The sequence below is a fragment of the Trichoderma virens genome (assembly GCF_000170995.1).
Source record: "Trichoderma virens Gv29-8 chromosome Unknown TRIVIscaffold_89, whole genome shotgun sequence".
Lineage (NCBI taxonomy): Eukaryota > Fungi > Ascomycota > Sordariomycetes > Hypocreales > Hypocreaceae > Trichoderma > Trichoderma virens.
This window is the reverse complement of record NW_014013660.1, coordinates 1,310,521-1,328,956: the sequence shown is the minus strand read 5'-3', so window position 1 is coordinate 1,328,956 and position 18,436 is coordinate 1,310,521. Positions and strand designations below refer to the sequence as shown.

The 18,436-nt window shown below is 44.8% G+C and overlaps 10 protein-coding genes across 10 annotated transcripts; 3 read left to right on the top strand and 7 right to left on the bottom strand.

The window, feature by feature from the left end:
- Positions 1-8: 8 nt before the first annotated feature.
- TRIVIDRAFT_57251 (uncharacterized protein) lies at positions 9-945 on the top strand (the record flags this gene model as incomplete). The annotated part of the gene is made up of 3 exons (XM_014096035.1): positions 9-513; positions 573-624; positions 684-945. 3 exons carry the CDS (start codon positions 9-11, stop codon positions 943-945), a joined length of 819 nt encoding a protein of 272 aa, XP_013951510.1.
- An 801-nt stretch (positions 946-1,746) lies between these two features.
- On the top strand, positions 1,747-2,766 carry TRIVIDRAFT_42497 (uncharacterized protein; the record flags this gene model as incomplete). The annotated part of the gene is made up of 1 exon (XM_014096034.1): positions 1,747-2,766. The coding sequence occupies one exon, from the start codon at positions 1,747-1,749 to the stop codon at positions 2,764-2,766; it is 1,020 nt and encodes a 339-aa protein (XP_013951509.1).
- A 336-nt stretch (positions 2,767-3,102) lies between these two features.
- Positions 3,103-4,873, bottom strand: TRIVIDRAFT_57249 (uncharacterized protein; the record flags this gene model as incomplete). Its single annotated transcript, XM_014096033.1, has 4 exons — positions 3,103-3,304; positions 3,355-3,745; positions 3,802-4,181; positions 4,236-4,873. 4 exons carry the CDS (start codon positions 4,871-4,873, stop codon positions 3,103-3,105), a joined length of 1,611 nt encoding a protein of 536 aa, XP_013951508.1.
- A 677-nt stretch (positions 4,874-5,550) lies between these two features.
- Positions 5,551-6,028, bottom strand: TRIVIDRAFT_42570 (uncharacterized protein; the record flags this gene model as incomplete). The annotated part of the gene is made up of 2 exons (XM_014096032.1): positions 5,551-5,901; positions 5,963-6,028. The coding sequence occupies 2 exons, from the start codon at positions 6,026-6,028 to the stop codon at positions 5,551-5,553; spliced, it is 417 nt and encodes a 138-aa protein (XP_013951507.1).
- A 1,918-nt stretch (positions 6,029-7,946) lies between these two features.
- Positions 7,947-8,420, bottom strand: TRIVIDRAFT_227149 (uncharacterized protein; the record flags this gene model as incomplete). Its single annotated transcript, XM_014096031.1, has 1 exon — positions 7,947-8,420. The coding sequence occupies one exon, from the start codon at positions 8,418-8,420 to the stop codon at positions 7,947-7,949; it is 474 nt and encodes a 157-aa protein (XP_013951506.1).
- Positions 8,421-9,090: 670 nt separating this feature from the next.
- Positions 9,091-11,105, bottom strand: TRIVIDRAFT_57247 (uncharacterized protein; the record flags this gene model as incomplete). Its single annotated transcript, XM_014096030.1, has 2 exons — positions 9,091-10,528; positions 10,615-11,105. The coding sequence occupies 2 exons, from the start codon at positions 11,103-11,105 to the stop codon at positions 9,091-9,093; spliced, it is 1,929 nt and encodes a 642-aa protein (XP_013951505.1).
- A 915-nt stretch (positions 11,106-12,020) lies between these two features.
- On the bottom strand, positions 12,021-13,572 carry TRIVIDRAFT_195256 (uncharacterized protein; the record flags this gene model as incomplete). The annotated part of the gene is made up of 6 exons (XM_014096029.1): positions 12,021-12,266; positions 12,427-12,661; positions 12,712-12,813; positions 12,867-12,950; positions 13,008-13,388; positions 13,448-13,572. The coding sequence occupies 6 exons, from the start codon at positions 13,570-13,572 to the stop codon at positions 12,021-12,023; spliced, it is 1,173 nt and encodes a 390-aa protein (XP_013951504.1).
- Positions 13,573-14,700: 1,128 nt separating this feature from the next.
- TRIVIDRAFT_227147 (uncharacterized protein) lies at positions 14,701-15,111 on the bottom strand (the record flags this gene model as incomplete). Its single annotated transcript, XM_014096028.1, has 1 exon — positions 14,701-15,111. One exon carries the CDS (start codon positions 15,109-15,111, stop codon positions 14,701-14,703), a length of 411 nt encoding a protein of 136 aa, XP_013951503.1.
- A 613-nt stretch (positions 15,112-15,724) lies between these two features.
- On the top strand, positions 15,725-16,617 carry TRIVIDRAFT_41929 (uncharacterized protein; the record flags this gene model as incomplete). The annotated part of the gene is made up of 5 exons (XM_014096027.1): positions 15,725-15,798; positions 15,897-16,050; positions 16,107-16,217; positions 16,272-16,463; positions 16,522-16,617. 5 exons carry the CDS (start codon positions 15,725-15,727, stop codon positions 16,615-16,617), a joined length of 627 nt encoding a protein of 208 aa, XP_013951502.1.
- Positions 16,618-16,706: 89 nt separating this feature from the next.
- On the bottom strand, positions 16,707-18,054 carry TRIVIDRAFT_195254 (uncharacterized protein; the record flags this gene model as incomplete). The annotated part of the gene is made up of 7 exons (XM_014096026.1): positions 16,707-16,850; positions 16,906-17,025; positions 17,077-17,224; positions 17,276-17,380; positions 17,439-17,698; positions 17,757-17,818; positions 17,985-18,054. The coding sequence occupies 7 exons, from the start codon at positions 18,052-18,054 to the stop codon at positions 16,707-16,709; spliced, it is 909 nt and encodes a 302-aa protein (XP_013951501.1).
- Positions 18,055-18,436: the final 382 nt, after the last annotated feature.

Genomic DNA, 18,436 nt, shown 5'->3' with positions numbered 1-18,436 from the left:
CCGTCATCATGGGTTTCACCAAGATTGTTCCTCTTCTGCTGCTCGCCGCCAAGGCTGCTCTGGCCAACACCCCTATTGCCGTGAGCGACTTCACCCAGAATGGAGGTCTAGCCGCAGCTATGGCCGCCGCTCCTATGTGGTACATGGCTTCAGGCACATGCATGCCCTCAGCTGCTGAGGATGGCGAAGGCAACCAGACCAACGGCGTGGATGCAGACAACTGCAACATCAACGCGCTCGCAAACGGCTGCCCTACTCAGCCAACCTGGCAGGGAGCCAATACATTTTATGGAAACGTTTCGGGGGAGCCATTTTTTACGATCCCGACGTACTGGGCATCGACTTTCTGCAATGGAGATTCCTCTGGCTCTGATGCTTCATACCGTATCATTTATTATGTGTACTTCAAGAAGGACACTGGCCACAAGAGCGACTGGGAAGGTATCGTCGTGAGATTCACCAGCCCGGATGGAGGAAACACCTATACTCGTGAATCAGTCATTATGGAGCAAGGTCAGTCCCATTGAAATCTACCTCTATTCGCATTTACGCCAATGCTAACCATGTTATAGATGGTAACCACGTCCACATCAGCTGGTCCGATGTCAATGATACTTTCCAGGGGTAAGTTATCGATCTAAAGACCGCACGCTGGCGAAAATGCTGCTAACTTTGTGTTATAGCGATGACGACTGGCAGGCGTTTGCTCAGAAGAACCTTGACCACGGCAAGTTCTACTTTGGCAAATTCCACCACTCGGTTCACCAGGACTGGTACACCGCAGCTTTCAAGAACACTTGCCCTCCTCTCTCGGCTGATGACTACCGTAACTCCGACTACCAATTCTGGGCTGCGAACAACCTGCGTCCCGTGTCAGTCTTGAACCCCAACTGGGTCTGGGGCAAGGCTGACTCGCCTGCCAATATCGACATCTGCTCTTACTAAACGGAAGTTTTTATGGAAATGAAATTATGTGGTTGTTTTGTGCTTTCAGAAATATTTATGATGTATGAGGCACATGCATGGAAATGTATATAAAAATGCAAAACGAAAAGGACGGTAGATTATTTATACAAGGAGCGGGAAGAGGTGGAAGAGGGGAAAATTATACCCGCCAATTGCATTTTGTCCTATGTTTCCTTGATTTCATTTTCACTAATGGGAAAGGAAATATCGTAATTACAGGTGACCTCCATGCCATCGTCTCGCTTGTTCTTCGTATATATGCGTTCATTCATATTGAAGCGAGACTTCATTCACCCTTATCATAGCGGCTTAGTCGGAAAGCTAGCCCTTTTGAGCTTCAGACGAAGTGCGAGTACTACTCAATCAAATCTTAGGTCCCACGACAGGTGGGTACTATCTCATTCGGAAAGCTAACCTCTTTAGCTACGCTGACAAGATTGAGACCGCATACGGCTCTGGACTTAAGAAGCCTATCGAGTCCTGAAGAATAGAATGGCATATATGATTGATGCTTAACAGGAAATTTCTGCTGACTTCAAAGCTAGCCTTTTATGGTTACGCTCAACACGATGGATCTACAACTTAAGACGGGATTCAGACAAGTTTTACATTCCAACGGACGAGAGCGAATTCCGCAGAAATGGTAGCAATTAGGAGATGGATCAATCAGTATAAATAAGGAGCCAATTTACACGATGTAAAAGGTGTAATCATTCATCGAGTGCAGACAATTTGACAGTATCTTTGAGAGAGAAAAAAACCCACGTCCTCTACACCATAATGTCCACCGTTCTTGTCACTGGTGGCTCAGGCTACGTCGCATCCCATCTAATCTTGAAGCTGCTGCAAGATGGATACACCATCCGAACGACACTTCGAAGCTTATCCAAAGAGCAGCAAGTCAGATCAACTTTGCAAAATGCTGGTGCGGTGCACATGGACCGCCTGTCGTTTCATGCTGCAGACTTGACTCATGATAAAGGCTGGGAAGAAGCTGTTCAAGGGTGCTCCTATGTCCACCATGTTGCATCACCATTTCCTGGACATACACCAAAAGACGAAAATGAGTTAATTATACCGGCAAGAGAGGGAACTCTCCGTGTCTTAAAGGCAGCTCGAGACGCACGCGTTAAAAGAGTGGTATTTACGTCCTCCTTCGCCACAATAGGATACGGAGATAAGGATCGGCAAGGCCCATATACTGAAAATGACTGGTCCGTCTTGGATGGCTTACCAGCATATCATAAAAGCAAGACTCTGGCAGAAAAAGCTGCCTGGGACTTCATAGAAGCCGAAGGAGGGGGTCTAGAGCTCAGCGTTGTCAATCCAGTTGGCATATTCGGCCCTGTGCTGAGCAATGATATGTCGTCGTCGATTGATCTTGTCGTGAAGCTGATGGATGGAAGCATACCGAAATGCCCTCGGACCTATTTCAATATTGTGGACGTCCGTGACTTGGCCGATCTGCATATTCGGGCTATGCTCGACCCTGCAGCCAAAGGTGGACGATTCATTGCTAGTAGCGACGGGAAACCTTTGGCACTGTTTGATGTCGCTCGAATTATTTCCCAGGGCCGTCCTGAAAAGGCAAGGAAAGTTCCAACGGGGGAAATGCCTACATGGATTGTTCGACTTGCCGCTATATTCAGTCCTACTGCCCGTCAGGCGGTGCCATTTCTTGATGTCATCAGGTCGCTTAACAATGAGAAGCCGAAGAAAGTACTCGGTTGGACACCGAGAGCGGCGCAGGATACCATTCTTGATACAGTGGATAGCTTGGTTGAGCATCGCATTGTATAGATTAAAATACGGGTTGCCAAATAGGTGGACCATGGGTAGGATGTGATATGATTATAAAAATGGATTACTTTTTTTAGAAAAAAAATATTGTTCGAAATGTTATGGCCACTGATTCTAGAAGTCAATCCAAAATGTAATTCTTTGGGTATCTTGCTACCAAATGTTGAGTGGTGGCTCCCATGGAAATAAATCTAAAAAAAATGTTGAAATCCCAAGAAAGTAATCATCCGACCCCTATGCTACTGAACACCCTGTTGAGAATGAGTGTTGCCGCAATGTTGAAACTCCTTGCACCAATTAATGCCGTCTGTTTATGTTTGCCCATCCATCCCAAATCTAGGCTTCTCCGTATACGTCAACAATCCATTGACAGAATTCAGTCCATATTTTGCTGTATTCGCCGAGCATTTTCTCCTTTGTCGCTGCATCTACGCAACTATAGGTAATACTCCATTCGGCAATGGTCCGCCAACCCAGGAGCGACATGTTTTCACTCCCCATCATCGCTTGGTGGAAATCGTGAGACAGCATGCTCGCTCTGCATATATCAGTACTACTGCACCATTGAAATGCGAATGGGGTACTCACTTCCAAGATCCAGGATCATCGCTGTTGACAGTGCAAGGGACGCAATTCGCCAGAAGTACGGGCAAGTGGTGGGACTTCGTTGTCGGGACTAATCCCAATACTTCGTTGGATATAGGGCATGTTTCAATTGCAATCTGTCTTTCTTTGCAAATTTGCATTAGAAGCGGGTGCTTGGTGATGCTGAAGCCGTGCCCGATACGCTTGGTATCTAAAAGAATGGCATCATACAAGTTGGAATCAGTTTCTCCTCCATGATCAAGCGTCTCACCGGCATGGAATATGAATGGAAGATCGAGATTCAATGCTGTAATTTTAGCACGCATTGCGATAAGATCAGAAACCCAGTAAGAAAGCGGGTGTCCAGAGTCTTCTTGTCCTTGCATATCAAATGCTAGAAGATGAGTTAGCCTTCCAGTGTAGAGCCAGTGGAAAGAGAAGAAATCTCACCGCAAATGAGGTCGGGGAACAGTTGCTTCATTTCGATACAGTTATCCATACACCACAGCATAGCTTCTCTAGACGAAGATCGCATGCATGCATAAATAACCTTGACGCCGTAGAATACATGCCCCGCAGCGTGTATTTTTGGGACTTCTTCTGCCAACACCCGCTGGAAAATCCCCAAAGCTTCCTTCTGCTTCAGTTCTCGGGTACCATCGTCAGACTTAATGGCAAACCCATAATTGAGGGCCACTCGAATCTCGGCGTACATAATACCATCTTGAGCAAACTTCCATAGCACTCTTCGGAATTGCTCTCTGTAAGCGGTCTCATAGCCCAGCATTGATCGGATGACTGTAACTGCCCGAATAAATTGCTGCCAAATACTAGTAATCTCAGCATTTCTGGTCGTTCTGTTCTCTTTCTAGCGTGAGGCTCACCCGTTCACTGTCTGCTTAGGATGATAGGCGTCATCTGGTTGCAAGACCATCCGCTTGTATAGCCATGATTCAGCTTTCTCTGCCCCGCCCGGGAACATGCTCAAAAAGTCGCAATATCGCATCCAAGATCCAGCAACATAAGTCTTGCTGAACAAGTTGGTGGATTCGGTCAGCTGTATATCTTGGCTAAACACGTCGAATTGGGGCAAGGCATAAGAGAAGAGTCCTTCCGAAATTAAGGGAACATCTGATTTGATATAGAGATTCGGCTGATTCCTAGCATCGCTGAGGACAGTATCGGGAGGCAGCAGACAGTCATAGTGGCAATGTAAAAGACAGCCCTTAGGAGCTTTGGTAGCAACATCGAATAGTTTGCTCTCTGGGACAAGATCTAAGCCATGAAAAAAACGATGGCCAGCTTCGTGTCCGGAGCCGTCACTCTTAATGCCGTAGACATTTTTGTCTTCCCAGTCCTTAAGGCGCTGAATAATCTCTTCAGCCGACGTCTCCAGAGTCGTCCTTTGGATCAGACTTTCATATCCATGAGCCTTTTCAGCCTTCACAAGCGACTCTCGAGCTTTGAGATACTCATCCAAGGATCCAAATGGCCCAGACGGCTGGACTGAGTGAGTGGACATGTTGGAATGTATGCGCTGGATGAGGGGTCATCTAGCAAGGGGAGTTGCTGAGGAAAAGGTTAGAAACATCTGGGGAGGCTGGCCCAGGTAAAGATACGTACCCCGTACACAGTGACAGAATTGACCTTATTTCCGATATCCGAATTGTTCTCTATGGAACCCGGCTTAATGTCTATGACTCTTTGCAACTCTTGGTTCTACCCCGCTAGCGCTGAGCCTACATGTGCTTATTAGGATTACTGATACGACAAATACGAAGAGTTTTTTTTAGACAGTTTGCTTGAACTTCAGTTTTGTATTCTTGTTTTAGCTTAGGAGGCTCAACTGTTCTACTCTTCACGGCCTCTTTCTATCAATTTCTTTGGTTACTGAGTACTGAGAAGCTCTACAAATATACAATAAGTTTGTATGGGTGGGGGTGTATGAGGTGTGAAAAGCGCTGACCCCATTATCGTCTTACTCATGTGAACTGAATGAAACGAAACCTAGAGGGGTTAGCTTTCCGAAACACATGAGCTTATGTAGCCAAATCTCGATTACCGATTGCGTAGGTCAATTTGGACATACAATGTCATGCTTTGAACTATACATGCTTTTATCCATAATAGCATTCTGAATACAAGATAAACCGGCTCCGTAGTACTATCCCATCCTTACAACATATTCAAATAATTAATTTATACAAATCCTTGCTTTTGAGCAGCGGCACCAACTTCCGCCAGCCAAGGTTGCCTCACTTTTACGTTTAACTCCGCTGAAGGTTGGCTGATCTTGTCCTTGGCAGGACCATCCAAAGTTCCCGCTTGGACCAAAGAGACAGTCGCAAACATATCAGCATCAGCTTGCTTGTAGAGAGTGGTACCGCAGTCTCCACAGAAGAATTTGGTCAGGTTGAACCCATCTTCGTGTTTTTCGGTATGAGATTTGGGAGACCCAGAAGTGACCGTCAATTTGTCTCGCGCGACGGGAATGTTCGCCGTATTAGTCGCGCCGGATATCTTTTGGCAGGTTAGGCAGTGACACAATATCTGTTTCATGTTCAGTACGCATGCTCGTTTGTGGCTTCAATCAAGAAAGGTGAGATCCTACAACGTGCTTAGAGTCCCCGTCGAACTCGTATTTGATGTTACCACACCAGCAGCTGCCTGAAGACATCTTGGTTGTCAGAGGTGGTTCGTGTTATATGAGCTGAGGGAAAGGCTGTTTTGGCTTATTGGAAGAATCTGAAATATAAGTTGGCATCAATTGAAGGGAGTTGGGAACAAGCTTTATTTATACAGGATTTAAACCCCGTCGATAATGGGTCTAACGATTTCTGATGCTGAATGATGTAACCCCAACAATATCCCCATTCTTGGTCCAAGTTCACGCATTATTTTCCCACACGACAACTGACAGTTCAATTTACGCTTATAATGCGGGGAGAGCCTAGACGCTTCGACTTACTAGCCATTTGCACCGCCTCGCCACCATGCAAACACCCTCCCCTCCAAGCCACGCAGGTCATGCCACGCAATGTTTCAGCTCTGGCCTTTGGAGAAACTCGCGTTTGTGTGTAATCCAATAATATATAGCCGCACCTGAGTTTGAGTTTGAGCCAAATGGTTGTCACCAATACAATCTTGGATAAGCACTATACAGCGCAGAATCAATTCTTCGGGTCTTACCTGATAACTACTTCTGGGAATGTTACCGAGATGCATAAACTGAGAACGACGCTACCAGCGTCAGTTCAATAATCGGTTATTAGCGGCGAATATTTTCATATGGGGCATTTCCTGTATCACGTTAGCCAGGCTTGGTCTTGATGAGCAACTTAGTGATCAACTGTGATCTAGACAAATTTTTCCACTTGAGTTTACTGATCTCATCCTATCCATTATCGACTGCTTAGGTTCGATACATCTAAGGATTACTTGGAGTTACAAGCCAGAAACCACAAAAAAAAAAAAAAAAAAAAAAAAAATCTTCATTATACTAGAGGATTTGAAGGGCATCCTCAGTACCACACTATATAGTTGGTAGCTTAACATCGCGGTATATATATATGTTCTCAATAACCTGCGGTCCGTAGAAGTTCGCTTTCAATTTTACACAATTTATATTCTACACGATCAAGGTTAATTTGGACATACTCGGATCATAATTGTCATTTTCCTTATATAGTGGCATTCGCATGTATCCATTAGCTAACTTTGTATTTGGTGGGACGAATCAGTAGCCTGACAATTTAGAGAGTCTCAAAATGTTATCTCATCTATCGCATGCTGATTATATCTGTTGCATTGCAGACTATAGATTCTTTCATGACTGTGTGACTGCTCTATATGGGATTACCAACGTATTTTCTTTAAGTAAAATCCTGAAGATGTCGTCCCAAAAGTAGTCAACAGGCGCACACCAAGCATTTAAGACATGTTTTAAGTAATCGACAATATTTGTGCTATTCTCCACCTCCGTGGAGGTTTTCCTTTATAACACACTAGATGATATACTTGGATTGTTTTCAATTCACGAATATCCAAGATCATCATTTAGAGAAAAGCCATAATGTTGCACACTGTGCTAGGCTCTTATAAATAATCACAATAAATAGCTGTTAAAGGCAATTATTAAGGACGGTTTTAGGATACCATTGTATACCAATCCCACTTAAAAAGAGAAACAGATGAGTTACTTCAATATCAAAACATCGAAAAACCTAACTATTAGTACTTTCTCATCAATCTGATCCTTGCAAAACGGCGGTCAATAGAGATATATTTTGGTAGTAACAAGACCTACCCACCTCAAGCCTTTATATAGGTGGAATTTATAATTTGGCGTGTTCAAAATTTATCCTCTATTCGAACATTAGATGGAAGAACCATATGAATCCGGTCATTCTATCCAAAAAATTCCCCCAGCATACGTACATGAACTTGACGTGCTGCAATAACTGATTCCTCTCTAAATGCCTATGTGCTAATGCCGTGTATGATGGGTATCCGGCATCCATGTCGATCTTGATCCTTATTCCCCAGAGATAGAATACTAAAAGAAATGCATCTACGCCCGTGAAGGAATCTCCCACTTAGTATGAAGTGTTGGCTTTTCTCAGCTTGCTATCGATGAAGGCATAGCAATCCTTGATCGTTTGTCTCGCCCTTTCTTGAACCGCCAGATACATCGATGTATCGTTTACAAACCTCTCAGGCCTCCATAGTCCTCCATAACCTTGCCCATGAAGAGTACCAGAAAGATAGTTTAGCCACTCGTATGCGCGCAAAGCCTCAATCGTATTTTGTCCCATCAACTTCCGGTCAGGGCTCAACGCTGAGATGGACGTAAGAATAGCTGGCATTTCAGTAATGACTTGGTCTCCAACTGCCAATACGGGAACTCTTCGTTTCGGGTTCATGTGAGCAAACTCTTCAGTCACGCTCCCAATTTGGACAGAGATGAGTTCGGGTTGAAGTCCAGCCTCAAGCAGAGCTACTTGTGCGGCAAAGGAGCAAGCCCCTGGGGAGTACCATAGTTTCAACGTGGGGTTTGAAGCGGTAGGCATTCTGAAGCTTTAGCTGTCAGTAATCTAGGGAAGTATATATGAATGCTAGAGGGGTTTGTTGAACTGCCATACATTTTAGTCTCACGTAATCATCTACAGACAAAAGTTGTGAGGACAACCAGAGTGTTATGGTTGGTTTGAAGCATGTGGCAGTTATGAGAATAAGAGATGTGCAAGTTCAAATATTATCAAAGCTGTCGTTAAATATGCTTAGCTATTTAAGCGGAGAATCTGCTTGCCATTTGGCTATTGAAAGAGGAAATTAGGAGCGATGTATGGAAGGAGCATGACAACAAGATTTGAGATCGCGTATCTCGGTTATAGCGCTTACCTCGTTGGACGATTTCGAAAGGACATCTCAATACGTCTCCTTAAATGCTTCCGGAACATCAAAAGTATCCACTATCTATTCCATATTTTCATAGAATTTGGCGAAGATGCGTATAAATGGGCATGAAGTGAAAATGGGTGATGCAATCCAAGGCAGTCAGTCATACGACATGAGAGAGGACGCACCAATCTCTCTGGGGCCGTGAATATGTGCCACACTACAGTGGTGTAATTGAATCATTCTGTTATTAAATGCTACACTTGTACTCATTTTAATAACCATAAAGCAATTTAACGCCGTCAACACCGAGCATCCCTCATCATGTAGTCGTTATTCATCTCAATAAAATCCTTCCCGTAACATGTTTTCATCGGGAACCCCCGCTGCTCTCAGACCATCCATTGCCGCATCACCGAATCCACCTGGGCCACATATTAAAACATCTCTACCACTTGCCACAGTGGGCCAATAATCTGGCCCAACTCTGCCCTTGTGTAATATAATTTGCACACTCTTCCGGTCAATACCCTCCATGTCGACATATTCATGGCTTGTAAAGAGATCGATCCGTACTCTAACTTTCGAAGCAGCATGACGAAGGGAAGATTGGATAAGTCGTAGCATCATTTCGGGTTCTCGTGTTGATAGCGCGAGTACAACATCGCCATTGGCTTTTACCTTGCGTTCTGATAATGCGCTGAACATCGAGAGGAAGGGCGTGATTCCAATACCGCCGGCAACCCAAAGCATGTTGACGTTATCTGGCCCCAGGAAAAAATCTCCAGTCACGCCAACAACTTCTGCGATGACGTCTTCATTAATCGTTATTGGTCTTTCCCATTGATTCAAGGGGTGCCTTCTCAAGACATCGAATAATGCTCCCGTCACAGCCCCTCCCTTCATCTCGCGCATCGTCATATCGAACCATGTTACGTCACGATCCTCATGAGCACTTGAGACCGTCCAAGTTCGTATCCGATCATCGTTGACAGATCCAGGAGCAGAGTTGGCCATGTGCTGATATGCCGGTGGTCCGATCCAGTCCATGAAATCCAGAGCTACTGCTTGTCCAGGTCGAATTTTAATCGGCTCGACCCCAGCTTTTGAGGTAACTTTGAATCTGAATACAGCAAGGTCGTGTGATAACTGTGTTGCGCTTGTTAGTCTAGCTTTGTGCGCTCCAACCGCACTTGCTTGGCCTTCTGGCTCCTCTACCAGATATTTGACTTTCGGACTGTATGGACTGCGCTCAACCTCAGTGCCGAATTGTTGTCGTACTGGGAGAGCATCCCGAACAAAAATGAATCCCGTTGTTTTCATCACAGTAATGCTTGCGTGCTTAACCATCACCTCAAGTGCAGCCGGTCCGACAAGATTGTCTGCTCGTCCGGTAAGGTAGAGCACGTCGCCTGTTGTGAACGAGACAATAGTAAGCCCCACCTGTCCGCTCGACTCTACATTTCCCAGGCTCGACATGAATCTGTTTCCTGAGTAGTCAGGCAAAATTATCGATCGTCCATCTGATGGACTAACGCGTATAAATCCGGGTAGTCCACCACGCGCATTCATTCCGGTATGGGAAGGAAATTTCGCTGCCGTTGCTGGCTCAGATCTGTAAACCGACCCGATAAATACTGTATCGGCGCTGGTAATAAAATCGATGACTTCCTTCGGGAGTCTTTCAAACTGTGCCAGGTGTCGCTTTTCATATGCAATAACTGGCTTGGTATTTGTGTGGCCAACAAGCTTGCGGATATTGATGTACTTAGGACAGTTTCTATAATGGCCACGTAAAATCCCAGATTAGAGCAAGTTCCAGATGAATACTCAAGGTTTATGATCGGATGAGGCATTGAAGCTTACCCAGTAGTTTGTTTGACCTGCAAGTTTAGTCTAAAGTCCATGTTCGTTGTCCGCTTCACATCCTGTATGTATCCGGCAAACTTGTTGCGCCTTCGTGTTGGAAATTCAATTCCTATCCCCGCCGTCAAGTATCTCTCTGGAGTTGTTGAATTCTGGCCGTTTCCGTCGATCCATTTATTGAGGGTGTCTAGCAGCGGCTCTCCTGGCCAGAGTCTGGCGTTTACGACGAGTGTTTTCAGATCAGGACCCTCCACGAATCCAATTTCTCCGTCAGCACCAGCAACGATGGAAGCCCACGGGCGTCCTTCATCGTCGAGAGTTGTGATTGGAATAAATGGTAAATTCGATGTGTGGAAAATGCGATGTTGTTCGCGCATTCTGTCTTCAATCTTTTGCCATGTGGAACTCATTGCTTCGGCGAAGCCCAGTTTCGTCTGCATAGCAACTTCGCCCGGATGCCATCCCTGCAAGCCCGAAATCGCCACTGCCATGATTGCGGTGGTTGTGCGATAGCTACGATTAAGAGAGGCGATTTTCACATCAATCGGTCGGGTTAAAGATTAAATCTTGAAGTCTCTCCAGAATGCAATTTGCAAATAGTTGTTATTGATGACTGGGTAATGCACCAATGTACTCAGCTAGAGACCCAAGACGCAGCATAGTTGCGAAAACAGCTCTTCATAAAGCTTTGAGTACACACGCCAATGCCAATATGGTCTCGCAATATGACGTCTTTTCATGTGCTTACAGAGCAACACAGTGCCATATAAGCGCTATATGAACAGGCGGGATTCATCCCGGTTAATCTCATTCTAAGTAATCGGGCGGCCATGCGGACAGAGTTGAACTAGTTGGGAAGATTCCTCATTTCCCCACACCAGCTATCGAACCCAATGCCGCATTCGCCGCTGTGTACGCCGCTATACAAGAGCACGCCGATTATCGTTGACATCATTGGCTGATGCTTTGATACAATTCCACCTACTCATTGGTAACTCTTACTTCCACCATCGGGAAGGCCGAATGCCGAAGCTAATGAAGCTACACCAAGGCTAAGATACTAAATGAGCTTTGAGATGTTTTCCCCTTGCTGTACGCTGAGTGACAACGGTGATACAAGTGTGTTTGTTAGATAGCCAACTTGACACTTCTACTTGGGAGTTTTGAAGGAGACATGCATCTGCTTTCTTTAGATGAACATGAGTCCTGCTTTACCAATACCTTGTCCATAAAGAATAGCACAGCCGCCAAAGTGGCGAGGAGTTGCTTTTTAAAAAAAAAAATGAAATCGCAAATGTGTGCGTCAGCCGGGTAAGTCCCTGCATGAGTTTATGCTTAATACTATTTATCCAATAAGAGCAACTTCCTAAGCTGCGTCAATACCAAACCGCATCTGGATCTCAATACTATTCTTCTTTTGGCGAATTTCCCTGTGTACCTATGCGCAGAAAAGGGACAAATAAACAAGCCAAAGCGGCAAATCCAAGCGAAACGTAAAAGGCGCTCCTGTAAGGTTTAAAGGCATCATCCGGTCCTTGCGTTGTATCCTTGACAGAACCGTATACTGCTGTAGACATTCCGAAAATAATTGTCGTCCCCAGACGAATAAACATAAAGATACCACCTGCTAATGATTGCTGGTGAGATGGTAACTATTGCATGACGTACATCTATTTTAGCAGTTAGGCATAAATTCGATCCATAATTTGCAACAACTCACGTTGGTGACGTTGAACTGCAAATCAAGACCCATTACATTTGTCAATAATGACGGGAAAATAATGGCCCAACAGGTCGATTGAGGCTTTGTACAGCAAGCAGTAGATTTGCGACGAGGTACATGGCAGCACCAAAGGCCATGATGAGACTATTATTGACTCGATGAAGGATATTTGCTGCCACCACGTTGGATATGAGAGCAGAAATGACTTGTGGCAGAAAGCTTACTGCAACAGTCAAAGCAGATCGGTGATGGACTTCTTGTAAAAACAGAGCAAGCCAAAAGTTGGATGAAAGCATCGACATGACTCCAAAGATGGATACGGAACTAAATCAGACATGTGGCAATCAAAAGATTGGATAAAGGGGCGCTCTTACGAGCAATTCTTTTCCCAAATGACAAACCCCGCGAGAAGGGAGAAGCCAACGATTAGCATTGCAATGACATGAGGAGATTTCCAGCCATCCACCGGACCAAGTCTATATAACTTGTCAGTAAATCTTCGGGACGGATGATTTCTTATCTAGCGTACGTCAAAGCAGTTGTGAAAAGCCCAACGCCAACAATAGTCAGAGCTATTCCGATAATGTCAAGTTTCTTCAGCGCTGCGGTTAGTCTTTCTCAAAATGGTCCCGGTTTAAAAGCTTCAATGTCAGGCACGACCCAAACGGACACAATAGTCAACAATCCCCAAAGAATAGTGAAGAAGAAGAAACCTGCACGCCAATCAAATATTTTGGCTGATATTTCCATAATTATGCTCCCAAGCCCGAATCCCACAGGATTTCCCGCGCTGAAGCAAGCAAATGCCCAGTTCTTGCGCTTCGACGGCTCCGAATACGCAGCGCCAAGTATTCCAATCGCTGGAGGGACGATGACGGCTGAAAAGAGCCCAAGGAAACCACAAAGAATATTCATCCGGAACGGGTTCTGAGAAAAACCGAGTATAAGGCTGCTGACACTAACGCCAACCATTCCCGCTATGAAGAAAGACTTGCGCCCAAGAAGATCAGTCAGTTGACCTAAAGGTAGTTGAAGAGCGCCCGCAGAAAGACTGAGAGTAATGTTCATCATCAAGCTAATTCTAGTCTAGTAAATAGATGATTGTCTCACATGGTGGCAACACTGATCCAACTGATTTGAGCCTGTGTCATGTGCAAATCTCTTGCGATTGATGCCGTAACAACAATCACCGCCCCAGTTACAAGGCTGTTGGTTGCCATAGCTAGAGTGGCCATAGAAATGAAACAAATTTCTTGGAATGTACTTCTAAAGCATTCTGGCCGTTTCCCGATATTGCTCCTCTGGACACTATGGTGATTTCTCGCCGTAGTAAGAACAGAATCATCACATCGCGGGTTATAATTATCCGAGTCCTTTCGCTAGTGAAGCTCAAATAGCTCGTGTTCTACTCAGTTCGCTGTTTCGGTCATGGAGAGTGGGTATGCTGGGCAAACTGTATTGGGCAAAACTCTTGTTGATACTACAGGAGAGAGGGTTGAGCTCTGTATCATGGGAGGGAACAGGAGAAATTGAAGATGAAGCTAGGAAATAGAAGCGATGCCAAAGCAAGCTATAAGCCAACTAGAAGGTGGATATAGCTCTTAACCGATACATCAGTGGCTGTAGAACTTGGCACGTTGATGCAACTTCGGGTATGGGCAGATCCTTTGACCAATGAGGGATTCGACTATATGCTCGTATGGCATTATTAATATCGTCTATTTCTCTTCCAAGGAGAATGAGAATTCCACAAATGCCTCCACACTCGCATACCAAGGGGATGTCTTGACACCGTGGCGCCTTCAGCATCACATACGCGAAGTACGCGAGAGAGCACAGTATTTTCGACAACATTCGTTCTGATCATGTGCATTCTCATTTGCACGGATTCTACTACTTGGCGCTTTTTTTTTTAAAAAAAAAAAAAAAAGAAAAAAAGTTAATTGTATAGAGAGATGGCTGTGATTATATAAGCTATATCTTCACAGCAGACTCTCTCTCCTATTTCATTTGAATGACTTATTGGCTATCAGAGGCTATAGTTTGGTCACGGCATCTCTCTCAAGGCTTTGTACTATTGCCAAGTTTACGCATGTCATTGAGGCCTAGTATAGAGCATAAACTTTACATCTGATGAATCTTGCTTCCACAAAGGCGCTCGTTTCAAATATCTTCTTGACATAAGCTGTGTACACGGGATAGTCGTTATCAATGTCAATAGTGACCTCAGTAAATCGGCCCGCCCAAAGGTATAATACGGCCAGAAATTCGTCAGCAGCAGTATCAGAACTTCCAACAGCAAACTCTGTAGTTTTGGCAGCTTTGAATTTGGTTTCGATATGAGCAAAGATTTCTCGCATAGTCTAATAGCCCTTTGCTCGAAGCTGAGGATATATCTCCTTGTTATTCGTGAACCTCTCGGTTCTCCAGATTTCTGCAATAATTTGTCCATGTGCTGTAGTTGACAGATAGTTGAGCCATTCATATACATGAATTTTCTCAAGGGGAGTTTGGCCAAAGATGTGTGCTTCTGGTGCAGCAGTTGCGATGGCAGTGAGGACGGCTGCCATCTCTGTAATGATCTCATTATTCATAACCAGGACTGGTACACGGCGCTTTGGGTTGATGGCTTCAAATTCTTTTGTCCTGTGTCCGACTTTAGCAAGAACTAGATCGAATTTGAGCCCGGTTTCGCATAATGCAACGTGAGGTACAAAAGAGCAAGCTCCAGGAGACCAGAACAACGTTAAGGGGGTATCTGTAGACGTTGACATTTTGATACTTGATTTCTGGTACAGCATTATTCTGAAAAGAATGGTTTGGACTCCTGATGCATACCAGCAAAGTTTGAAAGTTGGGCGATTCTTCTAATCCTGTGTCTAAGGGCTTCAAAGCACAACTGAGACAACGGATTATAACAAACTAAATTTCGGCACTCAGACCTATAATTCCCCGTAATATTCCATGACTTTCATCATGCCACGTATATAATATCTCAGCAATGATGCATACTGTGTGATCATCATTAAGAGTCACCATACACCGTCGCTCAAGCCCGTTTCCTTCGCTTATATCGTTTAGCTCGTCTTGATCCACCTCAAAAATGATTCCATGTGCGCGAAATTGAATCCTCAGTTTTAAGACGCATTAGCGCCTGTATTTTTAATCAGGATTAAGTGTCTGTATTTGTAATACGCCATTGCTGGCTTCAATGCCTGTCATTGACGCCCTTGGACTTGGCGCACATTAGAAGTGAAAAGAACCCGTCTAAGATGCGTGTGATTCGACACTCGGCATCGGGATCACAGAGCTGTGTCACCAAAAAAGAAAAGAAAAAGAAAAAGGGTTCTTGAAAGAATTCATATGAACTTGTTTTCAGATTTCGCAATGGCAGCCCAATCTTCCACCTCTATCCTTCATTATCTGGATATCGGCCGAATGGGTCGTGGTGAAGTTGTGAAGTAAGTAGCATCTTGGTCGCATCTGGCTAATGCAGGCAGTGCGATCTACACGCGTATATTCTAGTACTATCACTAATCATTCTCTTTACTTGGTCAAGTCTTTTTCTAAAAGACGCAGGAGTTGAATATAAGGATTTGCGATACGCATACGACAATACTTGGCCCAGCACTAGCCAAGACCTGACACGAAAGGGGCTTACAAAGACTGGAAAAGTGCCTTCGTTGGAGTACAAGAATGTGGTCTTGAATCAGGTAAAGTAATCTAGGCTTTGAGTATTATTTATTAGACTAACTGATGCTCTTCGAAGCATATTCCGACGTTGCGCTATCTCGCCAGGGACCTTGGCCGCTATGATGGAGAAACAAGCTGGGAGAAATATATTGTAGATGCGGTATCAGATATTTATATCGATTGGAGGGTGAGTGACAGCATTTTCATAGCCACATTATTGTCAAATGCTAATGCGGACAAGTTCAAATGGGTGGCAAACCTTGGAAATTCAACAAAAGAGTATAAAGATGATATTGTACCAAAGTATTACGGCGTATTGGCCCAGTACTACGCTGAGATGGAGGGTCCTTACCTGTTAGGCGACAAAATCACATATGCTGATTTTGCCGTTTATCAGTCTATCGACAACGATCTGAGGACGGGAACTCTGCCAGTGAGTACAGTTGCTTACCATGTCACTATGTACGATGTCATTGACCATATTTGCGCAGGCAAAGCTTCCGGATACAATCTCCAAGTTTCGAGAGACATTCGAGCAACGTCCTAACATTGCAGAGTACATCAAAGAGAATCTTCCGAAGGCTTAAATGCCCATATTAAATACAGGTGTGCCGCAAGCGGATATACCATAATATAGGAATCTCATCGTAGCATGTGAACAAGGCTATACAATTCACTATGACGTCTTCTCTAATGCTAAAACATTGCTTATGTATTTATTTTGGGACAATGTAGCCACATCGCTCTGGGCCAGTAGCGGCAATCTTGGTGTCGCGGGATATCCAAACTGCTTGCTCAGCAAGCCTTTCAAGCCAGGAACCTATCAAATGTTAGAATTCTGCCCATGGAAAAAAAATCTTTGACAAGTAACATACTCCGCTCTTCAATAAAGCAGACTCTGCTAGAGAAGCAATGCCCTGAACCTTTTGTGCTGCCTCGAGATCTGCCTTGCTTTGAAGACTCTGCGTTAATTCCCACAATTTCATTGAGAATTTCTATACATAAACATCAGCTTTGGTCAGGTATTCAACGAACATTTTACCAACCGGTGCAATATTGGGCAGCGGGCTAATAGCACCAGCGGAGCCGACGACCACAGAGGGGAGGAGGAAATCGATTAGGCCAGCCAATGTTGTAAAAGAAGTGCCATCGAGCAAGGCTGCAACTCTTGCCAGCTTACCAACATTGCCACACCTGTCGTCGTGTTAAAAACAACCCTCTCTGTAGATTCAGGAAAAAGCTTACGATAGCATGATACCGCAGATGTTTGGTGCAAGCCGTGCAATTTCAGCCACGTCATCACTTTCCAAATCAATTCCTGCGGCCACGGGAGGGAAATTGTAGATAACTCTACATCACGAAGCGTGATTAGCCAACAAATCTTGGAGCCGGGTAGAGAAATTCATACACTGGAATCGGGGATCCAGCAGCAACATCGACAAAAAAACTTTTAGTTGCTGCTGGGTTTCCTTTAAGGTAACCGGCCCAATATCCCGGAGCGATAACAAGAGCAAAGTCCGCACCTGCTGCGGCAGCATCACGAGCCAGCTGAATTGTCTCGCGAGTGCTGTTTCCACCGACTCCAACGACAATTGGAGTGTTTTGAAGATCAATTGAGTTGAGGGCACTTCGGAGTGTCTGTATTAACTTGATACGCTCTTGCGGCGTCTGAGAATCCCGTGTTAGTCGGGGATTGGGCGGCTGCAAAAATTGGAATGCAACGGACCAAGTGTACTGCCTCTCCCATGCTAGCCGAAACAACAGGTAAAATTCCTGGCGCAGTAACATCTATATCAAATGTTAGAGATCAGTTGATACCTTCCTCCCCATACCATTCCATCTACTCGAAGGGGCGAGCCTACATTTCGCATGATTCGCAAATGCCTCATAATCTATGCCCACGTTAGCGATGCCGCGGTCACAACTCTTGTATTGATTGTAAATGCTAGTATACCTATTTCATCTTCGGCGTTAAAAAAGACGGGGAGGGGGGTATAGAGCCCTTTCGGCAGTGTTTTCGACATGATAAAGGCGGCGTCTAGATGAGATGTGTACGAAGAAGGCGGCTAGCGGGGGAGACATTTGCGAACTTATATAGTATGTTAAGGTCAAGCTTAGTTGATGGTTGAATGCATAGAAATTACATGTACGTTAGAATGTTGAAATTTAGAGCTGCCCATATTGCCCGACTTTAAACATTCGGACTCAAAGGCTGACGTCACAGTAATGAGGCACACATGAAGGAACTATTTGCTACTTCAAATGGCGCTGCATGGAGCGAACTAGCAGCCAATCGCGACTCAATTATAAATCACTATTGAAGACAAAACTGCAATCTGTCTGCAGTATGAGTGGGATAAGTACAACGGTTTGTGAAGTCGGAGTGTCCGGCTGGGGCTTCACGCC